We start from the raw sequence: 27,645 nt of genomic DNA, 5'->3' as shown, positions 1-27,645 counted from the left end.
ATAATGGAAATATTACTTATTTTAATTATATATACTTTGATTGCTGGTCTCTTGTTTTATTGTTGAAAATATTACTGGAATATTTGATGTTTAGGACTTCTTGAACTTATTAGTGTCTGAACAATCCATCAAAGTCTAAGGAGATATTGCTGTTGAACAACGAAAGAGTTTGAGGCATGTGTACACAGCGTGATGATGTATGGAAGTGAAACTTGGTCAGTGAGAGTTGAGGACATGCGTTGCATGGTAGATAGATGTATAATGTGAGTGTTTAAAGATAAACCTAATTCTGATGACTTCAGAGGAAGATTAACTCTGGACAGTATAGGGAAATCTCATATGCAGAACAATACACTTCGATTGTATGTGTGGAAGGAATGGATGCATTCTTGAGTTAGTAAATGTATAACAGTTGAGGTAGCAAGTTCAGTTCACAAGGAAAACATGGGAACGAGTGATAAAACTCAACCTGAAGAACAGAGAGATAAATGGCCAGATATCGTTTAGCTTGAAAGTCAATTTTTAAAAGCCTGAAAGCATGTAAAATGGACGTTAAATCGAATATAATGATGATGATGATGAATTTATTTTTTCATCAAAGAATATTTTCTGAAATATCTGTAAGTATAACTCTTTTGACTATCATCACTTTCAGGTATTTCATTGACTATCTTCAGTTTCTTCTGGCTCAGAGGACTTCTAGTCTGAAACATTTTTTAATAATCACCTAAAAATAACAATCAGCAAGAGGAATAAATCATTTTGAATTGAAGAATATAATAGAAGTTGTATAGCTTATATTAAAAAAATATGCAAACAAATAAAAATGAATTTAGTGCATCCTGGGCAAAAAGGAAAACAATTTTGTTTTTATGTTTTTTTTTTTGTTAGTTTCTTTGGGCAGTTTTTATGTTTTCGTATCAAAGAAAAGTTTAATTTTATTTACATATATTTTCTTGTAAGATGAAGTGTATGCCATTTTCTTTTAAGTGAATGGTTTCTTCTTTGTCCAATTTATTTAGAAACTAGAAAGTCGTCTACTGCTTCCATTTCAAAAGTCCTATCTTCATTAGCTAATAAAAACCCACAACTAAATGATTTTAAACATAAGAATTAAAAATCTCCTCTCTTCATGCCCCCCCCCCACCAAAAAAAATTACATAAATACTGTAAAAAAAAACAAAACAATTTTAACAAAATCATTTTCGTTTTTTTTTTTTTTTTTTTTGCCGGCAGTTTTCAACAGCTGTCGCATCTGTGATCAATACTTGGCTTTTCCCATCTGTTCTCATCAGTAGTTGGTTGTGCCCGTGCCAGCATCACAAAATCTGGGTCAAATAATGCATAAGTACCCTAAGTTTTATTAAAGAATAGTTTCTTAAAGATAGAACAATGTCATTTTTGGTTTTCCCCTTTCCAGCTGGCAAAAAGATTACATTGCACCAAGACCAGTAAGACATGTTGCAAGACATTTATAGAAATTCAAGTGTTCATCTCTAATGCTTTCAGTGTTATGATTTTTTTTTCTTCTAATTTTTGTATTCTTTGATTTTCATTTGATGTTTTTTAAATGAAACTTATTTCTACTTATTTCATGAAGGCAGCAAGATTATTTGGAAGAGAACCGATATGGTGCCATCATTCCAAGAATTGTTCCAGCCGGCACTGTCACTCGTCGAGCAGTAGAACCAACGTGGCTGACAGCAAGTAATGCCTATGTAAGTTTCTAGTTTGAAAGGAAAGTCAGTTTAAATAAAATTTTGATGCGAGTTGCCATGTTTTTTTTTCTTGTCAAGCGACTGACCCCCCCCCCCACATGCTATTCAGGTAAGTTACCATTTTCTCTTTTACTTTAACAGTTATTGGCACTCTTAAATCAAAATGGCTGCCAATAACTATTAAAGTAAAAGTTTATTTAATTTATGTCCTCTCAGTAGTTTTATATGGCCTTGATTGTATCATGACTAAACAACTGGCCAAGCGCATTGAGGTGTTTAAAAATTACATAATGCGGGATATCGAGATAATTACTGGATATTGTCTGATCGAAAAAAACAAAATGTCCATCCTCTGTCATACTTCCTTACCTCCTCTATTTGATAAAATCAAAAGTAAAACCCTTAAACATTTTGGTCATGTCAAATGATCAACCACTGGTCTGTCAAAATTATGCTTTGAGGATATGTTAGAAGGCAAAAGGAGCAGAGGAAAGCCAAGGAGAGAAAATGTTTTTGATTGGACATCTCTCAACAGTTGGGCGTCCATCAACCAACTTGCCCGGGATCGGAAGGAATGGCAAAGAATAAGTCACATGAGTTTGCAATCCACATCAAGTGGAAGATGCGACTCATGAATAACCATTTTTCCTACAAAGTTATTGTTCATCATCATCATCAATCTTTTAAAAATCTTTTAGCCATTGAAAAAAAAACCTATTTATTATAAGCCTTTAAAACAAGTAGAGGCAACCATTTTTGAGCACTGAGCCTTGGTATGAAATTAATTGTACTATGTAGCATAAGCGTTTTGTATGTGAGTATTTTATATCAAGCAAGTGTCTGACTCCGGAACATTTGTCCATTTAGCATCATAACTTATTTCTTATATCCGGATTTGTTGCTGAAATGAATCAGTGAACAAGTGCTCATCAGGTTAAGAAACGTTAGGTTTATTGAGTTGCACTCCACTTTCCCCTTGCAATTAATTACATTATAATTAGTTATTTATGTCATTATGCTGATATCATTTCATAATGGTAATCTTCATAAAGTGGGAGAGAAGAAGGGAAAGAGAACCTACTTTTTAGGTTACAAGTTTATTATAGCTTATATTACACGTCTGTTGATCGTTTCTATCAAAGTTCAGGCAAATCTTATTACCATAATTACCTTGCCTCCGTATATATGATATCATTTTTGTATACTGCCATGAGTAATGCTAATGGATAATGTCAGTTCTTTAACTTTATATAGGAATATATCTCCAAAGCATTATAATTATACATTCCATCTTATTTGAACACTAGACAACATGAGTTCGGTTATCAGTATGTCTTGTTTCTATTTAACCTTGTTTAGATCAGCCAAGGGCCACAACTAGTCTGCATCATGTGCCCAATAAGATAAGGGATTCACTTGAATCTACATTGCGAATCCTATAAAGGAGTGCAATTGAATGAGGACAAAAAACCCCAAAAGTTTCCTCTGCTACTAGAGTAAGAATTAAATCTGTTAACAAGAAAAGACTACTTATTTATTAAAAAAAGTACTTGTACAGTTTAATGAAGACATTAAAAAATGAAAATATCGAAAAAAGGTTATATTGTACATATCCGTTATGGAATGAAGTTGTCTGAAAAAAAAATTTCACTTAATTTCATCAAGTAGTTTTTTTTTATTTATTTTTTTTTTACAGCGAAAAAACAATTTATGATACCGAGCAAAAGGTTCGATTGCTAGGAAGAAAAGCTAGTACTAAAGATGGGAAGGGAGTGTCGGCGCTTTAAACTGAGTTATCTCCACCTGGTGTGTTAAAAAAAATTAAAAAATGTCTACCTTTAACGTGCTATCATAAAAACATGTTTTTCCGCTGTAAAAAAAAAAACTACTCAATCAAATTAAGTGAAATTTTTTCTCAGATCTTCAGTCCAAAACGTATATGTACAATATAACCTTTTTTCGATTTTTTAATTTTTTAATGTCTTTATTAAACTGTACAAGTGCCCAAAAATTTTTTTCAGTAAGAGAACCTGGTTCAATTGTGGACTGAACCAAATTGTTAATCAAAAATGTGTTATGCAAATTAATGATTTTCTTCTTTTAAATTTAAAAAAAAATTTTATTTAAAAAAATTTTTTTTTTTTTAACCTCAAACAAGGCATGTTTCCACTTGGAATATAAAGGGTTACTATTTGGGAGCATGTCTAACAAAGGATTAAGGGGAGTTGTTAAGAAGATGTCTGTTCACATTACATTTAGACTTCTACAGGTTTGTACACTCAAGGAAGCAGAAAACAGAAGGAATTCCAAATTTTAGCAGCCTGAGAGAAGAAATTATTAGAGTAGAAGACTTTCTGGCATTTAGGGATCTCAACACTGAAGGCTTAAATTTTGGTACTTGTCGGGGTAGTTGAGAGTATGTACATCGAGAGGGCACAAGTGCTATGAGTTCATCAGAGTGCATCCCATTAAAGTACTTGTAAAACAGATACAGGGATGTGACATTGCGATGATGGGACAGAGGTTTAAGCTTGGCTGATAATATTTGACTCTTATTTATTTAATTTTTTTTTTTTTGCCATGATGCACCAGCCCAGATGTGACAACAATAGTTTATGCATGAGCGAATTGTTGCTTTGTAAAGATAGCATGGTAGATGCAGCAGATTTGGCAATATCCTCAATGTATTTGTTCCAATTTGTGTTGCCTGTGAATGTTAGGCCGAGGAGTTTGAAAGATGAGCTCTCAGGTAATGTGTTATTGACCATGGCAATCGTTGGTTGAGAACTATTTGTTTACCTTCATTCTGAGAAATCATTTTTTTTATCCTGTATTTTTGGACAGACGAAGGGTAATGATCGAAAGTTTCTTGCATCCAGTTTTGTAAGGATAACCACATTTTGATACACCATATCTGCTGCGTATCTTTTATGTTATTCTTTCAGAAATTTCTGTTGTAATCTTGAATAATTTCTTTTGTTCCTATTCCATTTCTGTTGTAATCTTGAATAATTTCTTTTGTTCCTATTCCATTTCTGTTGTAATCTTGAATAATTTCTTTTGTTCCTATTCCATTTCTGTTGTAATCTTGAATAATTTCTTTTGTTCCTATTCCATTTCTGTTGTAATCTTGAATAATTTCTTTTGTTCCTATTCCATTTCTGTTGTAATCTTGAATAATTTCTTTTGTTCCTATTCCATTTCTGTTGTAATCTTGAATAATTTCTTTTGTTCCTATTCCATTTCTGTTGTAATCTTGAATAATTTCTTTTGTTCCTATTCCATTTCTGTTGTAATCTTGAATAATTTCTTTTGTTCCTATTCCATTTCTGTTGTAATCTTGAATAATTTCTTTTGTTCCTATTCCATTTCTGTTGTAATCTTGAATAATTTCTTTTGTTCCTATTCCATTTCTGTTGTAATCTTGAATAATTTCTTTTGTTCCTATTCCATTTCTGTTGTAATCTTGAATAATTTCTTTTGTTCCTATTCCATTTCTGTTGTAATCTTGAATAATTTCTTTTGTTCCTATTCCATTTCTGTTGTAATCTTGAATAATTTCTTTTGTTCCTATTCCATTTCTGTTGTAATCTTGAATAATTTCTTTTGTTCCTATTCCATTTCTGTTGTAATCTTGAATAATTTCTTTTGTTCCTATTCCATTTCTGTTGTAATCTTGAATAATTTCTTTTGTTCCTATTCCATTTCTGTCAAGACTTTGATATTTACAGGGTAGAACAATAAAATTGTTCTCTTAAACGAAACAACATTACGGCTTTATTTTAAAACATTTATTGAAAAAAAATCAATTCATGTAACTTGATTATGTAGTAGAGCTGACAACTATTCAATGTAACCACCTTCAGCCTCAATCACTGCTTTGATTAGGGCCTGGAACTGGGAGTATGCCTTTTCCACAAGTACCGGTGGGAGCTTGGTGAATACTCGGAGGATGGTGACGATCGGGCTGGCTTTGGTGTTGTGGGAATGTTTGTGATGTTCTCAACATATGACCAAATGAAATAGTCCAACAGTTTCAGGTCAGGGGAGAAGAAGGGGCAGTGAGAAAAGTGTACTAAGTCGTAGCACTTCTTCTAAAGCCAAGCCTGGATCTCTTTGGACTTGTGGACCAACGTTGAGTCCTACTACCACACCTAGGATCTGCCAGCGGCCACCTGATTGCACCAGGGGATCACCATACTCTTCATTACATCCAGGTACACTTTGGTGTTGACTTTCAAGCCGACTTCAAAGATGTGAGGTGACATGATGTGGTGCTCACTTGAAACCACATCAAAGACCGTAACCGTGGCCAGAAACTATTTTCATCACCTTGGGCAAATCCCTGTTATCTAGACCCTTATTTTGAGGGTGCTGGCAATGGTCCTGTTGTCATAACTTGGATCGGTAGAGAGCATGAGTTATACAGTGACACATCTCTGATCTTGCTCCTTGAACATTGTGTCACTTTCAGACATGATAGAAGGCTCCAATCGCTTTTGGGATTTGTACACAACTGGCCAACTAGTAGATGGTCTGCAACAAAAAAAGAAAACTTGTTTTAATCAAATGGAAATGGAATCAAGGGTGACAACTTTATCGTTTCACACTATATATATTAGATAAGATTTTTCCAAAGGTGTAGTGTATTAAAATTTATTAGCCAATGGCAATGTACATATATCAATAAGAATTTAAGCCATGTAAATTGATTCAATCATTAAGCAACATGACTGACATTTCTGTAAACAGAAAACATTCACATTGCAGTAACTCCTTGGTTAAAATTAAAATCGAAATGTAACACTGAAACCCCCCCCCCCCACACACACACACACAAAATATGAAACTTTCCATATGAAATTTTGAATTTAGATTGAACGCTAAGATCCAACCGAACTTCTTGAGATTGAACAACCCATAAAACACAAAAAATAATAAATTAAATTAATAAACCATAAACCTCATTAATTCAGAATCTTTCTGGTTTCAAAATAGTCTAGATTTAGCAATTCTCGCTGTAATTTAGAACAGATATACGAAAATAGGGGCACATAAAAAAAAAAATTCTCCAATTTCTCGGTTGTGGATTAAAGAATGAAAATGTAATAAGATAACCCTGTATTTTTTTTTCAACTGATCTGATGAGATGTTTACCACAAAAATTTTTAAATGACATAAAATTTTAAATTGTCTGATTGATGTCGAAACAATTGTAATATTCAAACAAATATATGATGCTATCTTTCACCTTGTGGTTTTGGTTTTTGCAAGTATATATATATATATATATATATATATATATATATATATATATATATATGGGTGCCAGAGACTCTGCAGAGGCATCGGATCTTGTGGGATTATTCATTCTATATACCCTCACAAGCATATTCGATACTATGGATATCGGTCTATATAGAGGTGACGGACTAGCTATAATAAAAAACTCCAACAAAGTCAAGGGAGAAAACTTTAAGAAAATCATACGCAAAGAAATGAAAAAATTAGGCCTAAAAGCGGACATATCAGCTAACATAAAAAAATAACAAACTTCCTGGACGTCACGTTAAACTTAGATAAAAACACATATGAACCATACTTAAAAGATAACGCTACTCCAATTTACGTAAACCCTAAGTCCAACCACCCACCATCAATTATAAAACACATTCCTAACTCGATCGTAAGTAGACTCAGTAATAACTCAAGCGATGAAAATGCATTTAACAGGTCAACCAATATCTACGAAACAGCCCTAAAAAATAGTGGATACAAAAATATTGATATCAAATATAAGCAACAAAACACCAACAACTATAATAAAATTAAAAATAGAAGAAAAAGAACTATAATTTGGTATACAGCCCCATACAATCAAATGTTAAAAACAAAACTTGGCAAGAAATTTCTAGATCTCCTTGAAAAACACTTTTCCGCAACCAACCCCTTACACAAAATATTCAATAAAAATACCTTGAAGTTATCTTACAGTTGTTGCGAAAATTTAGAGATGATAATCAAAGCACATAATAACAAAATACTAAATGAAAACAATGTAAACAACAACAAAATAAACAATAAAAAAGTAGACACCATGACAGAAATAAAACCAACACTAGTAGAAATAATAATAATAATAATAATAATAATAATAATAATGATAACAATAATAATAATAACAAACCAACCCCGGACAAGAACAACCATACCATAAATAAATATACTAATAACGAACAAGATAAATGCAATTGTAGACACTGCACACTTTGCCCAGTCCAAAATAAATGTCTAACAAAAAGTGTAGTTTATCAAGCAACAATATTTGCGAAAGAAAACCCGAATAACAAGAAATATTACATAGGCATAACTTCCTTAGATTTCAAAACCCGATACTATGACCACAAAAGTACATTCAAAAATAAAAAAACACGGTATAAAAACAACACTAGCAAATAAATACTGGGAACTCAAAGAAAGCGGACATTCGCCGGTAGTCGAATGGAAAATAATGAGACAAGCTACCACGTGCAGACATTTAGAAGACCCATGTGAATTATGCCTCCTTGAAAAATTTGCTATCCTGTACTTTAAAGAACCTCAAAATCTATTAAACTGTAGACGAGAAATAGCAAACAACTGTGTTCACAAAATAAAACTTACTCTAGGATAGTGATACAAAATAGCTTTAAAACTAGCAATAACAATGGAAAACAAACAAATAAATAAATTAAATAAACATGAATATGCATAAACGATCACACATATATATATATATATATATATATGTATATGTATGTGTGTACACATAGGTATATTTATATATATATATATATAAAAAAAAAAAGGAAGGAAAAGATCTACCATAAACCACTAACTTAGTTCTAAAACAGATCCTTTGTTCGATAAAATGCATGCCCATTGGCTGATAGGAAGAGGCGCGGTGGATACTAGAAAGCTGATTGGCGAACTAGAACTTCTTAACATATATAAAAACAAGAAGCAAACACAGAATTCGCGCATAAGCCTGACGAATCCGATAGTGGATGAAATGCAGAATATTCAGTGTAGCTTAATCGCCATATATATTTTATAAATTACTATATATATATATATATAATTGTGTGGACAGCCCAACCGCCCTCCCTTGCATTTTATCTACTAAAAAACATTGTTGTCATAAGAAAACAGCTTGTATTTAACAAAATTCACACTCTTTTCCACATTCCAACCATATTGAATACAAATAAACTTCAGTCTTTGCTTAACTTTATGGACAGTTTCAATCATGAAACTATTTTTTGTTATGTTTTGGTTTCGGTTTCGATTCTAGCTGACAGCACTCAAATCATATTTTTTTTCTTTTTTTTTTACTTTTGAAATCATGACTATTTATTGGGTGCAATATAATACGAAATAATTGACTATAAAAATAAATATTAAATCTGTGTAAATGAAAATATTTAAGCATATTTTATGACTGGCCAATGCCAGGCGTCCCTGCTATTATATATATATATGAATAAAATAAAGCAAGATATAAATGATGCTTTAGACGTTATGTGAATAAAAAGGAAAAACCTAAAAGAGTAAAAACAAAAATAAAATCAACGTTTCGTCCCCATTTCAGGGGACATCATCAGGATTTCTAGGCGAGGATGTACAGGAAAGACGATCATATCACATGCGAAAGAGGAGAAGTTTAGTTCTCTTTCTGTTCTGAAAAGAAAGGGAACTAAACTTCTCCTCTTTCGCATGTGATATGACCGTCTTTCCTGTACATCCTCGCCTAGAAATCCTGATGATGTCCCCTGAAATGGGGACGAAACGTTGATTTTATTTTTGTTTTTACTCTTTTAGGTTTTTCCTTTTTATTCACACACATATATATATATATACACAGATTAAGAAGAGTCTATGACTGACTAGAGACCCCCCTTTATTTATTTATTTATTTGTATTATACATGCACACACATAAACACATCTAAAAATGCAAAAGTAAGTTAACAATTCTCAATTCCTTTCTTTTCTTTTTGGCCTGAATCAAGTTGTTAATTGTTTCAGTTTATTTACGAAAAAAAAAAAAAACGATGATGAATGACTTAACAGTTTTACAGAAACTCATAAATGCTGACAAGGTTGCAAACAGTTGATTGATTTTGACGTGTGATTTATTACTTCTCTGATTTTTCTTATTTTTTGTGCTCTTCTGTCTTATGATTGTTTTTGTTGCTTTTTTTAAGATGTCTTCCTGACCTGTGCGGTCCTGGATATAACCTAAAACTATATCTGATGGTGAGGTCCCACCTTGCAGGCCTTAGGGAGTGTGGAGCCACCCTTTAATTGCCATTGCTCCCAGGTCCACTCTGACCCAGAGTGGTAGTACCTGTTAGGGTCCCAACTATAGGTTAAATAGAATCTGACTTCAAAAAAAAATATACTCCATTAAAAATCGTTCCTTAAAATAACTAGATTCGGCATTAAATAACCTGAAAAAGGTTGATATGCCATAAAACAAAAACAACCAACCAATCCTGACTTGTAGCCAGCCGTCAAGTTAGAATCGAAATTAAATCTGTCAAAAGAGAAATCCTTTTAGACTGAGACAATTTAAATTTTTTTTTCGATTCAGAGTAATGTTTTTATTTATTTATTTTTTTTTATGGCAGGGAGCTGTATTTTCTCCACATTAAAACCTGAGCGCATGTCTGAATTTACGTTCATGGAAAACAAGTAAATAGGAACTTTTTCTTTTTCTGCAAAGTTTTATTTTATATGAAATAATCGGTTCCATATATTTTTTTTATCATTTTTACGAATGTCCATTAAAAAGAAAAGGTCATAAAGTAGAATTTTTCTGTTTTGATTTAAGCAAAACACTATTAAATATTTTTGAATGACAATCTGAGTTTTTGAGCCGACGGCTAAATCAAGACAACTGAGATGGTGCTATATCTCAGGTAATTAACATTTTTATTTGCATACCTCTAAAACCATTGCCATTATTAGTTTCCTTTTGATTTCATTCAAAAATGTAAGAGGTCCTGCACTGCCAACCAAGCTCCAACCTGCGTCTCATCACCACAATGTTGCATCCTTTTTTTTTTGTTTTACAAGTTCTTTAATATAATGGGCTCTGACAAACACATAGCATTTGTACCCCCCTCCTGATGTAAATACTCCCAACAAACCCACCAAGCAACAAGATTCCATCCTTTCTGTATAGAGATCCCCAGATGTCAGAGAGCTTCCTACTTTCCTTCTCTACCTGTTTCCTGCTTCCCCAACTGTACTGACTTGCAGAAATTTAAATATAATGTGAACAGACATCTTGCTGCTCAACTCTGTACTTGTATAGATTCTTGGACACATCTAAACAAAACCATTGCATATAACATAATGATGGAACAATTCCAATATTTTCCCTGATTCTGATACAATTCCCGATTCTGTCTTAAATTCTCAATTCCAATACAATTACCAATTCTGATTCTTTTAAAATCTCTAAATATAAAGTTATAGAGTATTTTAAAAAAAAACTTTTTTCATATTGCCACAAAACTCCATGTAATATATGCATATATTTTTACAAATGTAAAAATACACTTTTGAGGTGATCTATGGATTTTAATCTTATTGGTAGTTTCAAATCAATAAATATTAATCACCTTTTTTCATTACTACTAGTTATGGAAAATTAAATTTTTAATAAACAAAAAATTAGACAATTAAAAGAATTGTTTTCAGCATCAGAAAACTAAGCACATATTTTTCCGATTCCTATACTTCAAAATGTTCTGATTTTTAGGATTCCCGATTCTCATTAATCGTCGCAACACTAATATAAAATAAAGTCAGTCTTTTTCTCATTTTTATTATTAATAATTTTTTTTTTTTACAAGATCGATATTTGATTCTGATTCGTCAGTTCTTTTAGTAGATTACTGCAGCATTTTGTCAAGAATAACAGAATTCATTTTTATTTAATTCCTTCTCCAGTATAACAAAGGGATGTTACTCTGTATTCATCAATATAGTTACTTCCTTTTGTTTGAAACAAAAAAAAAATAGTACTTCGAAAAAAAAAAAAAAAATTGTAAATAAAAACGTTCCCGAGCAACTCCAGATAGATATAGCTAGTGATTTTATAAAACATAATGTTGCATAACTTTACAGAATGATCGGATTGGAAGTGAACTGAAAGCCATGGTTCAGTCCCCTCCTGGATATTGTTTTGTTGGTGCTGATGTAGATTCCCAAGAATTGTGGATCGCTTCTGTCATCGGAGATTCCCATTTTGCTAAAATACATGGTAAGTCTTTGCTTTGACCTTTGTGTGTGTTGATTGACATGTGTATAATATAAACTATATTTAACATGACATGTGTATAATATAAACTATATTTAACATGACATGTGTATAATATAAACTATATTTAACATGACATGTGTATAATATAAACTATATTTAACATGACATGTGTATAATATAAACTATATTTAACATGGCATGTGTATAATATAAACTATATTTAACATGACGTGTATAATATAAACTATATTTAACATGACATGTGTATAATATAAACTATATTTAACATGACGTGTATAATATAAACTATATTTAACATGACATGTGTATAATATAAACTATATTTAACATGACATGTGTATAATATAAACTATATTTAACATGACATGTGTATAATATAAACTATATTTAACATGACATGTGTATAATATAAACTATATTTAACATGACATGTGTATAATATAAACTATATTTAACATGGCATGTGTATAATATAAACTATATTTAACATGGCATGTGTATAATATAAACTATATTTAACATGACGTGTATAATATAAACTATATTTAACATGACATGTGTATAATATAAACTATATTTAACATGACATGTGTATAATATAAACTATATTTAACATGACATGTGTATAATATAAACTATATTTAACATGGCATGTGTATAATATAAACTATATTTAACATGACGTGTATAATATAAACTATATTTAACATGACATGTGTATAATATAAACTATATTTAACATGACGTGTATAATATAAACTATATTTAACATGACATGTGTATAATATAAACTATATTTAACATGACATGTGTATAATATAAACTATATTTAACATGACATGTGTATAATATAAACTATATTTAACATGACATGTGTATAATATAAACTATATTTAACATGACATGTGTATAATATAAACTATATTTAACATGGCATGTGTATAATATAAACTATATTTAACATGGCATGTGTATAATATAAACTATATTTAACATGACGTGTATAATATAAACTATATTTAACATGACATGTGTATAATATAAACTATATTTAACATGACATGTGTATAATATAAACTATATTTAACATGACATGTGTATAATATAAACTATATTTAACATGGCATGTGTATAATATAAACTATATTTAACATGACGTGTATAATATAAACTATATTTAACATGACATGTGTATAATATAAACTATATTTAACATGACATGTGTATAATATAAACTATATTTAACATGACGTGTATAATATAAACTATATTTAACATGACATGTGTATAATATAAACTATATTTAACATGACATGTGTATAATATAAACTATATTTAACATGACGTGTATAATATAAACTATATTTAACATGACATGTGTATAATATAAACTATATTTAACATGACATGTGTATAATATAAACTATATTTAACATGACGTGTATAATATAAACTATATTTAACATGACATGTGTATAATATAAACTATATTTAACATGACATGTGTATAATATAAACTATATTTAACATGACATGTAAGTAATAGGAGCTATATTTAACATGACATGTGTATAATATAAACTATATTTAACATGACATGTAAGTAATAGGAGCTATATTTAACATAACTTGTTTGTGTTATATTTGGCTTTATTTAGTTTCATGCAAAGCTCCTTCATGAAAAATCAGATACCTTTGATTATTGTGAAATAATTACACTGTATTCGATGACAATTAATAGATATTTTTCAAATTTTGCATTTTTTTTGTTGAGTATTTTAAGGAATTTTTGGGGGCATAATACGGGTGCTCTTTTCATTTGAAAATTCATATTTTAGATTTGCATTCAAATTTAAAATGTTGGTGCTTCAATTAAACAGGATATCTTTAATAATTTCAAGTTCGTCTTAAAACCCATTAAAGTTAGGACATTTTCTAGAATTAAAATCAAGTGAAAGAATTCAATAAAAAATGGAGCAAGAATTCTAGATGTAATGTTTACTTAACATTATTTTAAACTTGATTTGAACATAAAATTAGTGCAAAGCTATTCTGTTCAGGGAATTTCATTCATTCTGGGATATTTTTCTTGTATTCTTATATGATTTAACGTGTTACATAGAATGTTATATTTATTCATTATTATTTTTTTTACATAACGTGAATGGTGTCTGATGGGAAATGGCGTCAAAACTGAAAACTGGGCTAAGATGGAGACCAGTCAAACTCAAATCCAGTCAAGAAAGAGACTGGCTTCATAATCCCCCAAATTGAGTAGAAATATATTTTGGGTTTACAGAAGTATAAAGTGGATTCTCTCGTTGGTTAGTGTGATCCAGGGGAGATAATTTGGATATAGTAAAAGGGGTCCAACTTCTGAGTCAATAGATCTTTATGATAAACTGAATCAGGAAATATATGGTTTTGAATGAGTAGTTGATCAATTTCAATGTACAAATTCATAAAAATTTTACCAATTAAATCATATTGTATCATTGCTGGACCCATTGCAAGTATTTTTGTTTTTTTTCTGTTGAGCTATCATGAATTATAGAGAAACAACTTTCTGGATACTTAAGGAACAAAAATAGTTTTCACTTATTTCCATTTGTCTTGCCGATCCCAAATACTGTCGTACTTTCTTTTCTCTAGGCTGTGAGATTCCTAAGATATAAGTCAACCATTATATACACGAACATTCACCAATATTCAAATTATTATTCCTTATTATCAATGAAAAACATAAAAGTAATCCTATTTTTTGATTGGTGTGTGTAATAAGTTTGAGGAGGAGGGGGATCATAACTATGTATACGATTGATAAGTAAAATATTTTCTTTGGGGAATGTCGTTGGTTGGTCCAACATATACAAATACTGATAACCAGTTTTCTGTTCTGCAACTTAGTACAGACCGATCAATCTTCTGTGCATCATGAGTAAGTTATTTGAATCTGTTGTCAATCACCCTAGCGAAAGAAATCTACTTAGTGACTAGCAATATGGATTTCGTCTTTCAAGATCAGCTCTTGACGTGCTGACAGCAATATGATGTAGGATCAACAATATTGTTCATGAGGCAGGATCATAGGCAAGTATGAAATTGAAAAGAAAAACGGGGAGGGGAAAAATGAATATTGTTATAGATTTTAAATAAGACGCCGATTTGTGAAAGGAAAAATAAAGGTCTATCCAAACATCAAGCATTAAATATACAGGAGAAAATGGATTGGGGGGGGGGTAAAGCAGACAAAAAAATTGAAAGCAATTTGGATGAAGGAGGGGAGGGGGATTATAGACAAGCATGAAACAGAAAAAGGGGGGGTCTCGAGATGAAAACTGGAATGGGAAACCAAAAATGAGAAAATGATTAAAATGCCTGCAAATGGTGAGAACTCCAACATCTCTGATGGTGGCCGTGGAAGAAGACCTTAGAAAATAAACACCATTAATAAAAGGTTAAAATAAAGCAAAAACACAAAAATAAAACAAAAGCAGATTAGTAGAAAAGCATAAAGCAAAAAAAAAAAAAAAAAAAAAAAAAAGAAAAAGAAAGCGCAACATAAAATTGTGTTTAAATAAAACAATATCTAAAGTAACTCTCACTCCCCTTATTTTGTCTGTTAATCTTCACATTCCATGAGTGAGGTTTCTGACAATGAGGGAAAAATTGCTGTTTTCTAAGTTGGAATCTATTCATCTAACGCTGGCTAATTTTTTTATTTGAAGTAATATTTTTTTTAGCTCCTTCCATCAAGTGGCTTCATGCCTTGTTTAGAGCGATTTCCATAAAAATAAAATAAAGTCAATGAAATTTTGATTAAAGCTACATATGATACAAGACCCATTGACATACATTACTTGTGTTTTAAAAGTACATTTGATGATACTATTGATTTGCTCTCTTTTAAATATAATTCTACTTTTCTGAATCAGAATCTATCCATCTAACATTTATCGTTGGTTAATTTTTGACCTTGAAGTAATATTTTTTATTTTCATTTTTTTAGCTCCTTACATAAAATGGTTTCATGAAAACAAAACAGATTAATAGGAGAATATAAAGCAAAAATTAGAACGCAACACAAAACTGTGTTCAAATAAACTAAAGCCAATCCAATTTTGAATAACGCTGCATGCACTAAATGACCCTTTTCAGTGATATCCACTAGTTCGTTCTTTTAATCAGTTACTGTTCAGTTTACAATTATTCCTAAGTATTATTGCCAACATAGAGCTAATCTTAAATTGATACATAACTGAATAATTGTTTGTTGTAATTAGCAGTTGTAATTAGTATCTAGATCATAAATATTCTTAATTATTTTTGAGAATTTTATAGAATGCCTGCGATGATGAGATTTTTGAGTGGAAAAATCTCATTCAAACTAGCATCACATTATTATGTAATGAGGAGTACTAGACCATCACTCAGACTCCACATAAAGCCACCGGTAATTAAAAATGAAAAATCATTGCTAACGGTTGGTGTAAGAACTCCTAGTATCGGTGGTGGTGAAGAAGAATATCTAATTTATAAAACTCACTATGTATGTATGTCTGTCTGTCTGTCTCCATATTTTCAAACTCTATCTCTTCTGAAACTAAAAGTCGCAGAGCGGCGCTAGGGGCATCAAATGATTGGATTTTTATGGACCGTTCTTTCATGAGTCTTTAACCGGTTAAAATAGTTTTTAAGTGGTCAAAAAGAGGTCAAATTTGAAAAAAAAAAAAATCGTTATACATTTTGTACATCTTAGTTTATTTTTAATCAGTTCGTATGAGTGTCACATTAGTACAGTGGTAACGTCACCAGCTTTGAATACTACAGTTTTACTAGTTTTACTTTCGGTTTCGATTCTAGCTGATGGCACCCAAATACTTTTTTTTTATTTTTGAAATCACAGCTCTGTATTAATATATACAAAATCTGGACAAATTAAAATATCATATTTAAGCATATTTTACGACCGGGCAAAACCGCCCTCGCCTCGCTAGTTAATAAGTTAACCCTGCTAGTTAATAATAACTAGCAGGAAGACTCGACGTTGCCAGGGAATGAATGAGAATCAACGAATGTTTCACCCTCCCATATTTTAATGTCATCAAAATCGGTAAAATCGCCCATTTTTCAATCCTCCCCGCAGTTACTTAATCCACAATGCATTGTAGTCTATATTGCACTGTAGAGAACCTGCTTTTGATTTTATAAAAATTATTTTAATATAATGGATTAAATTAAAGTTTAAAATGCAAATATCAAGTATCATGGTTCAATTGTGCTTCAAACAGAAACATTCATTTTGAACGCATCCCTACCATAGCAAAGAACCTACTGTTGATTTTCTACAACACCTATCTAAAAACACTGCCAGGCACATGAAGTACATTTGTGTGAAATTTAAAAAAAAATCAGCCCAGCTATTTAGGAATCTCACACACAGACATAGTTCCTTTTAATATACTAGTTGAAGTAGATAGATACATAGAGAAAAGATAATAATAATAATAATAATAATAATAATAATAATAATAATTGTGGGGGATGCCCAGCCTTGGCCGGACATAAAATACACTTAAATATATTTTAATTTATGCAGATTTCGTATTTATTATTACAGAATCAATTCTCTAACGAATATTCTATTGTACCTAATAAATATTACTGATTTCAAAAGTAAAAAAAAAAAAAAATGACTTGGGTGCCATCAGCTAGAATTGAAATCAAAACATTTAGTGCTCTAGCTGCATCCCTGCTATTTGAACTATCGACAGATAGATAAGGAAGATTTGAAATTAAACCACTTCAAGCTATGAATGAATTTGCAAAGAATTAATAAAAATATGTCGACAAGTTGAAATTAATGCATTTTAACTTGTCGATATATTTTTGTATGCGTTATTTATCCATTCAAACAAAGATTTTACTCGTTTATAAACCATCGTTGGTGTATTATTACTATTCCCTGCTAATTTAAGTGTTATGCGACCAGTAGTTTAAGAGTTTATCAGTTAAATATTTTCACATACACATCTCTATATATCCACTGTTTTATTTATATAGAGAATATTATTATTATTATTATTATTATTATTATTATTATTAATAATAATAAAGATAATAATAATAAAATATAAAAGAAGAAAAAGAAAAAAGTGAGAACTCCAAGTAAGTTACATTATTAATGGAACAGAAAGTACTGGAATAACTAGGAGACTTACTGTAACCCGGACTCCAGGGAAAGCCATTATCAGCTACATATAAGAATTTTAACTAAGCTATTATAGCACACATAATATGCCATGTTTTTTTTATTACTTGGTTAATAAGCATACCAAGCATGTTAAAAACATGTGTTAATATACTTAAGTCACATCATTATTGCAACTACCAACCAATAAATATATAAGAACGGGTCTTATCAGTGAGGTGTTAAGACCAACTCCTATATCTTATTAGCATGTAACGAAAACTTCAATTATTCAATTACTTACACTGTTTGGTATGGAAGGTGGAAAAAAATTTGATGGTGTTTTAGTGAAGAAAACGTTCTTTGGACTATCGAAAGTCTGTTGGCAATTATCTTTATGCAAAAATAGTCCATGCTTAAATGTCCAGTAGAGAGAGAGGAGGAGGGGAGATGTCTTTTCCCGTTGCTTTCAGGGTTCTCTCTGCTGACCGACTATGATTCCCAAAAGGCATGTAACCTTACACACGTTTAAGCACTTAAACCCAAACATTGTAGACAGAGTACATCACAAGGGACATAAGACAAAGTAATAACTCAACTCCTTTTTTTTTTTTTGTAACAAATACATTTATTTCCAAGTACTTTCCTGAATAAAATGTGATTCTGAACGTGCTCTTGAATGTCATCCACATCTCTAACATGATCATCCTTTTTATAGTCATTCTTTTTCCCTACCGGTGACGTAATTTCACACGCATTTGCATATGTCTGCCCACACTCTGTTACAAGGATAGATACCTGCAAGCCAATTGGTTAGTGTGTGACCAAATCCCTTAGCAGGCACATTTCTCAACAAGAGAAAATAAGTCTTCGTTTGCGACTGCTGCAAACAGATAAAGCAATAAGTTTTACTCATTTGGTAATATGTACTTCAATTTTCCTAAAACTTATTTTGCTTCCATTATGATTTAGGACACCTGATAATAGCACACATTGTAGTATTAGTCATACGTTTTATTGTATAAAAATACAATAAAAGTTTTTCTATTCAAGTAAATTTTTGCTCACTTTTAAGAGTGCATTTGTTCCTATTTACTTGCCTTCCCACGAGGGCAGAGTTAGATACAAGGTCGATTTTTAATGTGGGGAAAATCCAGCTTCCTAAAAAGGGGCACTCTGGATAGGAACAAAAATAAAAACTGTCTCAGTCATGAAGGATTTCTCTTCCACTGACCGAGGACTGAAAAGGTGAAGTGTAGCATCAGAACAGATACTACACTGTGATCTTGGGCTGAAGGCCAAGAATACATTTGTTATGGTGTTATATATCAGATTGTAATGAAAATTTAGTTCATTTGTAACAAAAAAAAAAAAAAAACCCCATTAATTCTTCGTTGTCCCTACTTACTTGCCTCCCCTCGAGGGCAAAGTTAGACACAAGGTCAATTTTTTATGTGGGGGAGTAATTTCACTCTCATTAAAAGGGACATTCTGGATTAGAATAAAAATTACCTCAGTCTTGAAGGTTTTCTCCTTCACTGACCAAGGACAGAAAAGATGAAGTGTAATATCAAAACAGACACTACACTTTAACCCTAGCCATGTTCATAAAATTTTAAATATTTTGAGCTAAAATGGAAACTAATTCATTTTTAGATTTCTTCTTTTGAAGTCAGTTTTAATCTATAGTTTTTATTATAATTGTTTATTTAATGATTTGAAGTCTACCAGAAATATATTTTCTATTCTAACATTCTATATATTCAACTTCACTAAAAAAAGTTTCTATTTTTGTTAAAAAAAACCCAAAAAAAACTAACAAAGAGATTTTCAAAAGAATAAAACGTTATAAAATTAATTTCTTCCATTGCAAAAGATTTCATTAAAATCCGACAATCATTTGATTTTTGACAAATTTGAGAGAGTTTATGAATTGACTGAAATGTGACTCTTTTTTTTTTACCCTCACCAACAAAATCAACAATATATGCCATTTCTGAAATGGCGTTTTCCCTATTGGTTGGAGTGTGTTGCTGGTCTTGTATAGTCCTAGGAGGTTCACTTCCCAGACTTTGCCTTCTCTTTTTGGGAAGAGATTAGTTTTTTGCTAATCGCCTGAGGAACCTCTAACAGTGAATGTTGACGAGGTGTTAGAAAATTTCTAACACCTTTTTTTGTTGTTGTTTGTTTATAGAAAAGAACAATCTTTTGTAGCAGGACAACCTTCCGTTTTTTGGACGAAGGCAATTAAAAACCAACAAGTTATTGCATTCAAAAACAAATTATTTTCAATTATAAAATACAAATACAATGAAACGTAATACTTATGTCAGTTTGATAGTTTCCAAAACGGTTGTTCTGGAGATGTTCTTTTTGTTGAAGAAATTAATTAACACAGGTGAGGAGAAGTGTTTTCACTCCTTTCAATTAATTCCTTTTGAGCTCCTCTCGTCCTTTTGGTAAATTCTTTTTGAGCTCCTTTCATCCTTCCAGTAAATACTTTTTTTTTTTTTTTAACTCTGCTTGTCCAAGGTTCTTTTTTTAGTGCCTATATATAAGCGTCTCCTCAAGTAATAGTTTGTAATTTGCATAAAATCATTTATCTAAATTGCATAGAAAGTCTTGATAAGAATATTTCCAGTAGGGGCTGGCCAGGCAATTTTTGTAGGCCACAATGTTCCTCCTCTGGAGTGCTAACTCTTCAATCCCACTTTCCGACCCTAGTGTCACATCTTCCTCAAGTGTGAGGGAGATAAATACTAAATCTTTTTTTACCAATAAATGACATTAAGATAACTGATTTATCTCCCCTTGTACGTTTGGAGGTAAAGTGGTGGTTCAGATGTATGATTTGCATAGAAGAGGTATTGGTTAATCAGGATTCACCTTAAAAATGAGCAGGTGACAGAAGTTGTCTATATAAATTCAATGGTTTATAAAGCCAGATATATATATGCATGAAACTGAGTCAGAAAAGGATTAACATTATCAACTGTAGTATTTAGCTCTAACCTATGAATGATTCATTTTATATTTATGCATGTTATTAACATTCCGTTAACATTTAATGCAGTTAAAAGTGTGTATTTTTAAGTGTTTTATACGTGGACAATTAATTGGAATCGGGAATCAGAAAATCTGAACTTTTGGTGGTATCAGAATCAGAAAAATTTGTGTCTATTTTCCGATGCCAAAAACGATTCTTTTAATTGTCCTTTTTATTTGATTTTGTTTAAAAGCAAAATCCCCCACTGCTGGTAGTAATAATAAAATATAAAATATTTATTGATTTTTAAACTACCAGTAAAATTAAAATCTATAGATCATCCCCCCCCCCACAAGTGTATTTTTATGTATGAGAAAATATCTGCATATTTAACGTGTTTTTATGGTAATCGGGAATTAATAAAAATTCTGTTTTTAAATATTCAGAGAGTTATAAACAATCGGAATCTGGAATTTAGTATGGAATCAGTAATTGTATCGGATTCGGGGGAAAAATATTGGAATAATCCAATCACTAATCCCTATATATAATAAAGGAGGCACAGTTTTCCCCCCAAATACCATAGGTTTACAACAACAGATGGCATATACAAATTTATTATGTTTACACTATTAGCCATTACCTTATTTAACTATAGAACGACATTTTAGACACATTAATTTGTAATATTAAAACATTACATTTATTCCTAGGAGTGTCATCATCATCATTGTCTTAGCCTACAGAGGAAGTAGTTCCAATTTTACCCCTATTCCATAAGTCTTCTCATGACCCCATTCTTCACCGCATGAATTTATACTTTTTCCTACTTTCCTGTGTCTACGCCATCATTAACTGGCTACTAAATTCATACATATCGCATACTCTTATCACTTTCATCTACACAAATAATTTCTCCCTTGTTGTAATCTGGTCCAGCTGATTGGCTGAGAAGTAGACATTCTCAAATTCTGCTATTAGTTTCTTCCACTATTAAGCGAATGGTTTGCCGCTTTAAAACATGCCGCCATTTTTTTTTACATATCCATTCGTTTCTCTTTTGCTTTACATTTACTACTTATTAAATAGCTACAATAACTTTGCTTTTCTGGACTTTTCTGCTATTAAATTAACCAATTCATGATATTATATTCATCATAAATGGACACCCAAGACATTACACAGCTATGTAAAACTGCTTCTCACTCCACTCACTCCCGTCTCCTTTATTTCTATATATTTCTTTTTACTCATGTCTTCATTTATTTAGCTCAAACGTAAAACACTACAATTGATTTTTTTTACTTTTCCTTTACTTTATAATTATAATATTTTGTTTACTCCATTAGGGAAAGAGAGACAGAGAGAGATTGCGAGGGAGGAACAGTTAGAGAGAGAGATAGAGATCAGCCGTGTTACACTTTTATTTAGGTTACTAATTCATTCACGCGTTATAAGGGTTAATTCCAAGCTAATTAAAGTAACAATTTATTGTAACCAATTCGCTAAAAGTGTTTACTTTTTCTTCGCCTCCTTTTCCACTTTGCATTCTCCATTCCACATTCGTGCCTTTCTTTTTAACTTTTTTGTTTGTTCGATGCGATACTAGATGCTATTTGCATTTCTCCATAGGGAAGTTGCTTAATTTTTTTACTTTTGCACCTGTGGGCTCGCAAGGCAAATAACTAATCTATCTATCTTCTATACTCCTATAAATCTATTTTTCTTTTGTGTGTATTGATATTCATATTAAAGCCCTTCTTTTTATTTATTTAAAAAGAAAATACAATTTTCTTATATATGGCGTGTGGAATTGCATTCACTAGCAAAAGATCTAACTAATTTGCATATTCTTTAAAACATTCATTTTAATTAATTCCCTATTAGTTTTTTCGGTTTTCTTATGGGATAATCATCTTTAGTTAACTATTACGTGTAATTATATTCATGCAGATATTTTACATGATTTATCCTTGCATAATATTTGCGTAAATGTTTACAGGAAACAAAAAATTGTTTCCATATATATTTATGTATACGTCTATATTTTTGTTTAATCTATTAGTCTATCTATATATCTATAAAAGTGAAAGTGTCTGTGTATGTACATTTCCCTATGCAATAACTCTGTCAATGTTTAGTCTACAGACTCGAAATTTGATATACAGGGTACTGAGATTGTGGAAAATCGATGTGATTGGGTTTCGGTCAGAAATTTGGCTGTTAAGGGGTCAAAGTTCAACGATTTGACTTTTGAGAACTCTACCAAACTCCTCCGACAATTTGGGGTCCAAACACTTGAAATTTTGCTCAGCATACACCTCCAAACACCCGGGCAACGCCGGGCACCCATGCTAGTCTATATATATATAAAAGTGAAAGTGTCTGTCTGTGTGTCTGTGTACATTTCCCTACGCAATAACTCTGTCAATTTTTAGTCTACAGACTCGAAATTTGATATCCAGATTTGGGAAAATAGATGTGATCGGTTTTTGGCCAGAAATTTATCGATTAAGGGGTCAAAGTTCAACGATTTGACCTTTGAGAACTCTACCAAACTCCTCCAACAATTTTGAGTCTATGCAATTGAAATTTTAGATATAGGTACCTTAGACATGGATCTAACTTAATAACTTGATTTGAGCCAAAGACAATAAATTTTAAGGGGTCATAATAGGGGTCAAAGTTAAAAAGAAAATTGACCTCTGCGGCCTCTTCCAAATTACTCAGACAATTTCTGGTCTAAATATTTGGAATTTTACATAAAGAGTATTCAGAGATAGGGCAAGTGTTTTAATCGGTTTGGGTAAAAAAATTTGAGCTATATATGTATGTTTGCATGTCTGTCTAAAACTTTCGCCAGAGGCGACGGATTTTCACAACAATCAGCATTGTTTGAAGCTCGACCCTTCAGACGAAAAATATTGAAACATTGGCTAAAAACATTAATATCTTCACCCTCAACTGGACACTTTTCTAAAGGGAGGGGTCGCTTTTTTCGCCAATATTTTCGAAAGTTATTTCCTCTTTTGGATTGTCTTGCCTTAATTAAAACCTACATCACTCCTAGTTTGGAGGTGGTCGTAACAGCAAAGACGTCATGTTTTTTCCCGTTCTTTTCCTCCTTCATGGTACGGGTTCGAGCCTGCTTTCCTACTACCATTTTTTTTTTTTTTTTGCTCAACATACACCTCCAAACGCCCGGGCAACGCCGGGCTGAAATGCTAGTATTAAATGTTTTGCTACTATTTATAAACCCACAAATTCAATTTTAGTTTGCTTTTATGTATATACTAGCAGGGCTACCCGGCGTTGCTCGAGACCGTATAAACAATGAAAAAACAAAAGCAGATATTGAACATATGTTTTATTCTTAGGGGAGAGGAATCTTTCATCTCAAGTTTTAGCGTTACAAACAAACATTTGTCTTTTATATATATAGATAATGACAGGTTTTTTTGGGGTCCCCCTTGAAGAAAACTGATCAGTTGACCCACTTCTAGTGGTCCGTTTGACGTGAAATTTCGATATTTGTCATCCGGATGATGGGGCTTCAATATGATACCAAATTTGTCAAGTTTGGTTCCGTCTTTCAAACGTTTTAGCGTTACAAACAAACATACATACACACAGACGTTTGGCTTTTATATATATAGAAGATGAAAGATACCTGAGTGTAATTTAAATACTTCTAATTATTTGTAAACGCAAATACATCACAAACCTAATTAATTTGCTGTAAAATATATTTCTGTCAAAAATACATAAAATGACCAACCCCTCCCCTACTCACAAAAGAGGATGTTTATTCCGAAAGCCGTTCTTAACATAGTGAGGTTGGTGGTGTCCATTTTGAAAGCCTTTCTAAACATTAGGAGGTTGCTGGTTGGGTTACAACAACAGCACCAACAAAAGTACTTTAGTTTTGTTCATGGGGTGAGGGGCATACTTATGCCGGTTAATGGCTCCTTCTAGTATATATATAAGGAAGAGTTTAGAACAATGATTTCCAACATGATATGCATACCCAGTCAGTGCATTAATATTTTTATGCAACATGCATAAGATGTGCCCGCTTTGACTTATTATCCCCCAAAATATAGGGGTAATTCAGTTTGATTGCTTTGTTTTGTGACATTAATCCATTCAAATAATTTTGGAAAAGAAGTTTTATGTTTCAAGTTCTTATGTTCAAATATTTATTCATAATGTTTAGTTTGATTGTTTTGTTTTGTGGCATACCAACCCTTTTCACTTTCAATAATTTTGGCAAAGGTTCTTATGCTTCAAGTTCTTTATATTTTTAAATCTTTATTTATGGTGTTTAGTTTGGTTGCTTTTATTATTGGCTTTGCAGAACATGATTGAGTTTTGCAAAAGGAAAGTAAAAAAAATACAATAACAACAATGTTTGGTGCATTACGTCAGGAAGCCAATATCTTCAGACAGCCTGTTTTGGTAGCACTAGGGTTGATTCAGAATGAGTTATTAACAATAAATTATTTTCTCATGAGTCTGAGATTGTATGCAATATATTCAATGCATATACAGTATATAGATAAAAAGATATTTAATGTGTATGTATGTACATATGTAATTGACATGCAGGCTATTTCCCATCTGTCCTATATTTTTGTGATTTAATCAGCAAAGAAGGTGTGATGCATGTTGCTGGAAGAGCTAATGTTTATTTATTTGACTAAATAATGTGTGAGCATTCAGCTTGATCTTTATTGTGTTTTAATTTGACTCTTTGTCCACCATAACTTTGTGTTGCTCTCAAATATTTTATAGTAATATGTGACTTATATGACAAAGTGATATATTACAATTTGCTGAATCAAGGAAAAGACGCAGTTTTATTTCTTCTCAATCGACTTCAACAATTGTGAAAGTAACAATGTGTTGAATGTAAAAATCCATACTCGACTTTTCTGTGATTATTTCTTTTATTAACATTTACATTCCTTATTCAGTCGTTTTTTTTCTGTTTTTTTTTTTTAATTTATACTTTTATTTCTTTCACTCACAAATTCTATGCATAAAATGAAGTAAAAAAAATGTTTGTTAATATTCAGAAAGTGTATTTAAAATTTTGATTCATACGTGCTATTCATGATGAACGGTCACCTATCGGCTGTTTTTTTTTTTTTTGTCAAGAATGCTTGACCAAAAAAGATCAATGAAACCTGATCAACTTGAGTTACATTAAAACGAAACATTGTGGCTAATGCAAATTTAGATTTAAAGAAAAATAAATATAACATCTTAAATTAATTCACGAAATTATTCCACACTTATGAAATTATGAAATTTTCTTGGTCATGTGACTTACAGAAACGATTGAACCATAAATATTATAGGTTATTTAGTCTATTTGTTTTTCTTGGGAAATTAAGTATTGTTTATTCATAAACTAATTGATTACAAACTCATTGTTACCATATAAATTGATCCCATCCTGAAATTTGTTTTTGAATTCATATAAATTTCACTTGAATTCGAAGCCATGTTTAATTTCAAGAGTTTTCGATGGGTAGTTATTCTATACAAGACCTGGAGATGAAGAATTCTCAGTGGGCAGCTGTTCTGTACAGTTTCTGGACTTTATAATTTTGCAGTTAAAGTGCAAAAGATCCTTCTCATGTTGACACGAAAAAATTATGTGCTGGAATGCTAAAAGATTTGATTTTTATGGAGCAATTTTGGTTTCTGATTGATAGCAGAATGCGAATTAATGATTTGTCAGTTGCTATTAGCAGTGTTTGTTAAATAGAATGTCCCAACTTTGAGGCAGCATACCCCATTAATTATCAAGAATATTGTAACATCCTCCACCCTATTTTTTATATAATGTGGAAGTCCTTTCGGTTCATGTTTAATTCTGTTCAAAAGTAAATATATATTTATGTATTCAAATATGTAAAATAAAATCAGAAGTCATTTGGATCTTAAAATTTGAGCATATAAAAAAGGAATACATTTCTAATTTTGTTCAAATGTCAAAGAAAAATACGTGTGTGTAAAAAAAAAAAAAAAAAATTATAAAAAGAGAAATAAAAAAATTGATTTTTATTTTTACCTTGAAAAGGTGAGCATGTGAAACTGAAGGCATTTTTAATTTTAATTATGCATTCCTGTTATATACTAGTAGTTCAGCTCAGCTTTGCTTGAGTCTTATGTACTGTTCATAACTTTATGTGCATGTGTGTCTATATATATATATATATATATATATATTAAAAAGTTTGACTCATGTCCAGGTAACCTACATCTAAAGTTTCAAGTGTTTAGACCAAAAATTGGTGGAGTTTGGTAGAGTCTGCAAACGTCAACTCATTTAACTTTGACCTCTTGCAGCAAAATTTTCGCCCAAAAACTGATTAAAAAGCTTGCTACATGTCTGAATCCCTTTA

At 31.2% G+C, this 27,645-nt stretch overlaps 1 protein-coding gene across 3 annotated transcripts in view; it reads left to right on the top strand.

Annotated features, from left to right (window-relative positions):
• Positions 1-27,645, top strand: part of LOC145297542 (DNA polymerase subunit gamma-1-like) — a 231,559-nt gene that overhangs the window by 156,133 nt on the left and 47,781 nt on the right. For all 3 annotated transcript variants that reach the window (XM_080143503.1, XM_080143500.1, XM_080143504.1), the window contains 2 exons: positions 1,601-1,718; positions 11,897-12,032. In XM_080143503.1, coding sequence (XP_079999629.1) covers positions 1,601-1,718; positions 11,897-12,032 — 254 coding nt within the window. The remainder of the gene's footprint in view (positions 1-1,600; positions 1,719-11,896; positions 12,033-27,645) is intronic.

The sequence above is a fragment of the Euprymna scolopes genome, chromosome 18, assembly GCF_053919585.1.
Source record: "Euprymna scolopes isolate OS-2025 chromosome 18, ASM5391958v1, whole genome shotgun sequence".
Classification (NCBI taxonomy): domain Eukaryota; kingdom Metazoa; phylum Mollusca; class Cephalopoda; order Sepiida; family Sepiolidae; genus Euprymna; species Euprymna scolopes.
Note: the sequence above shows the minus strand (reverse complement) of the source record. Positions and strands in the feature narration are given on the sequence as shown.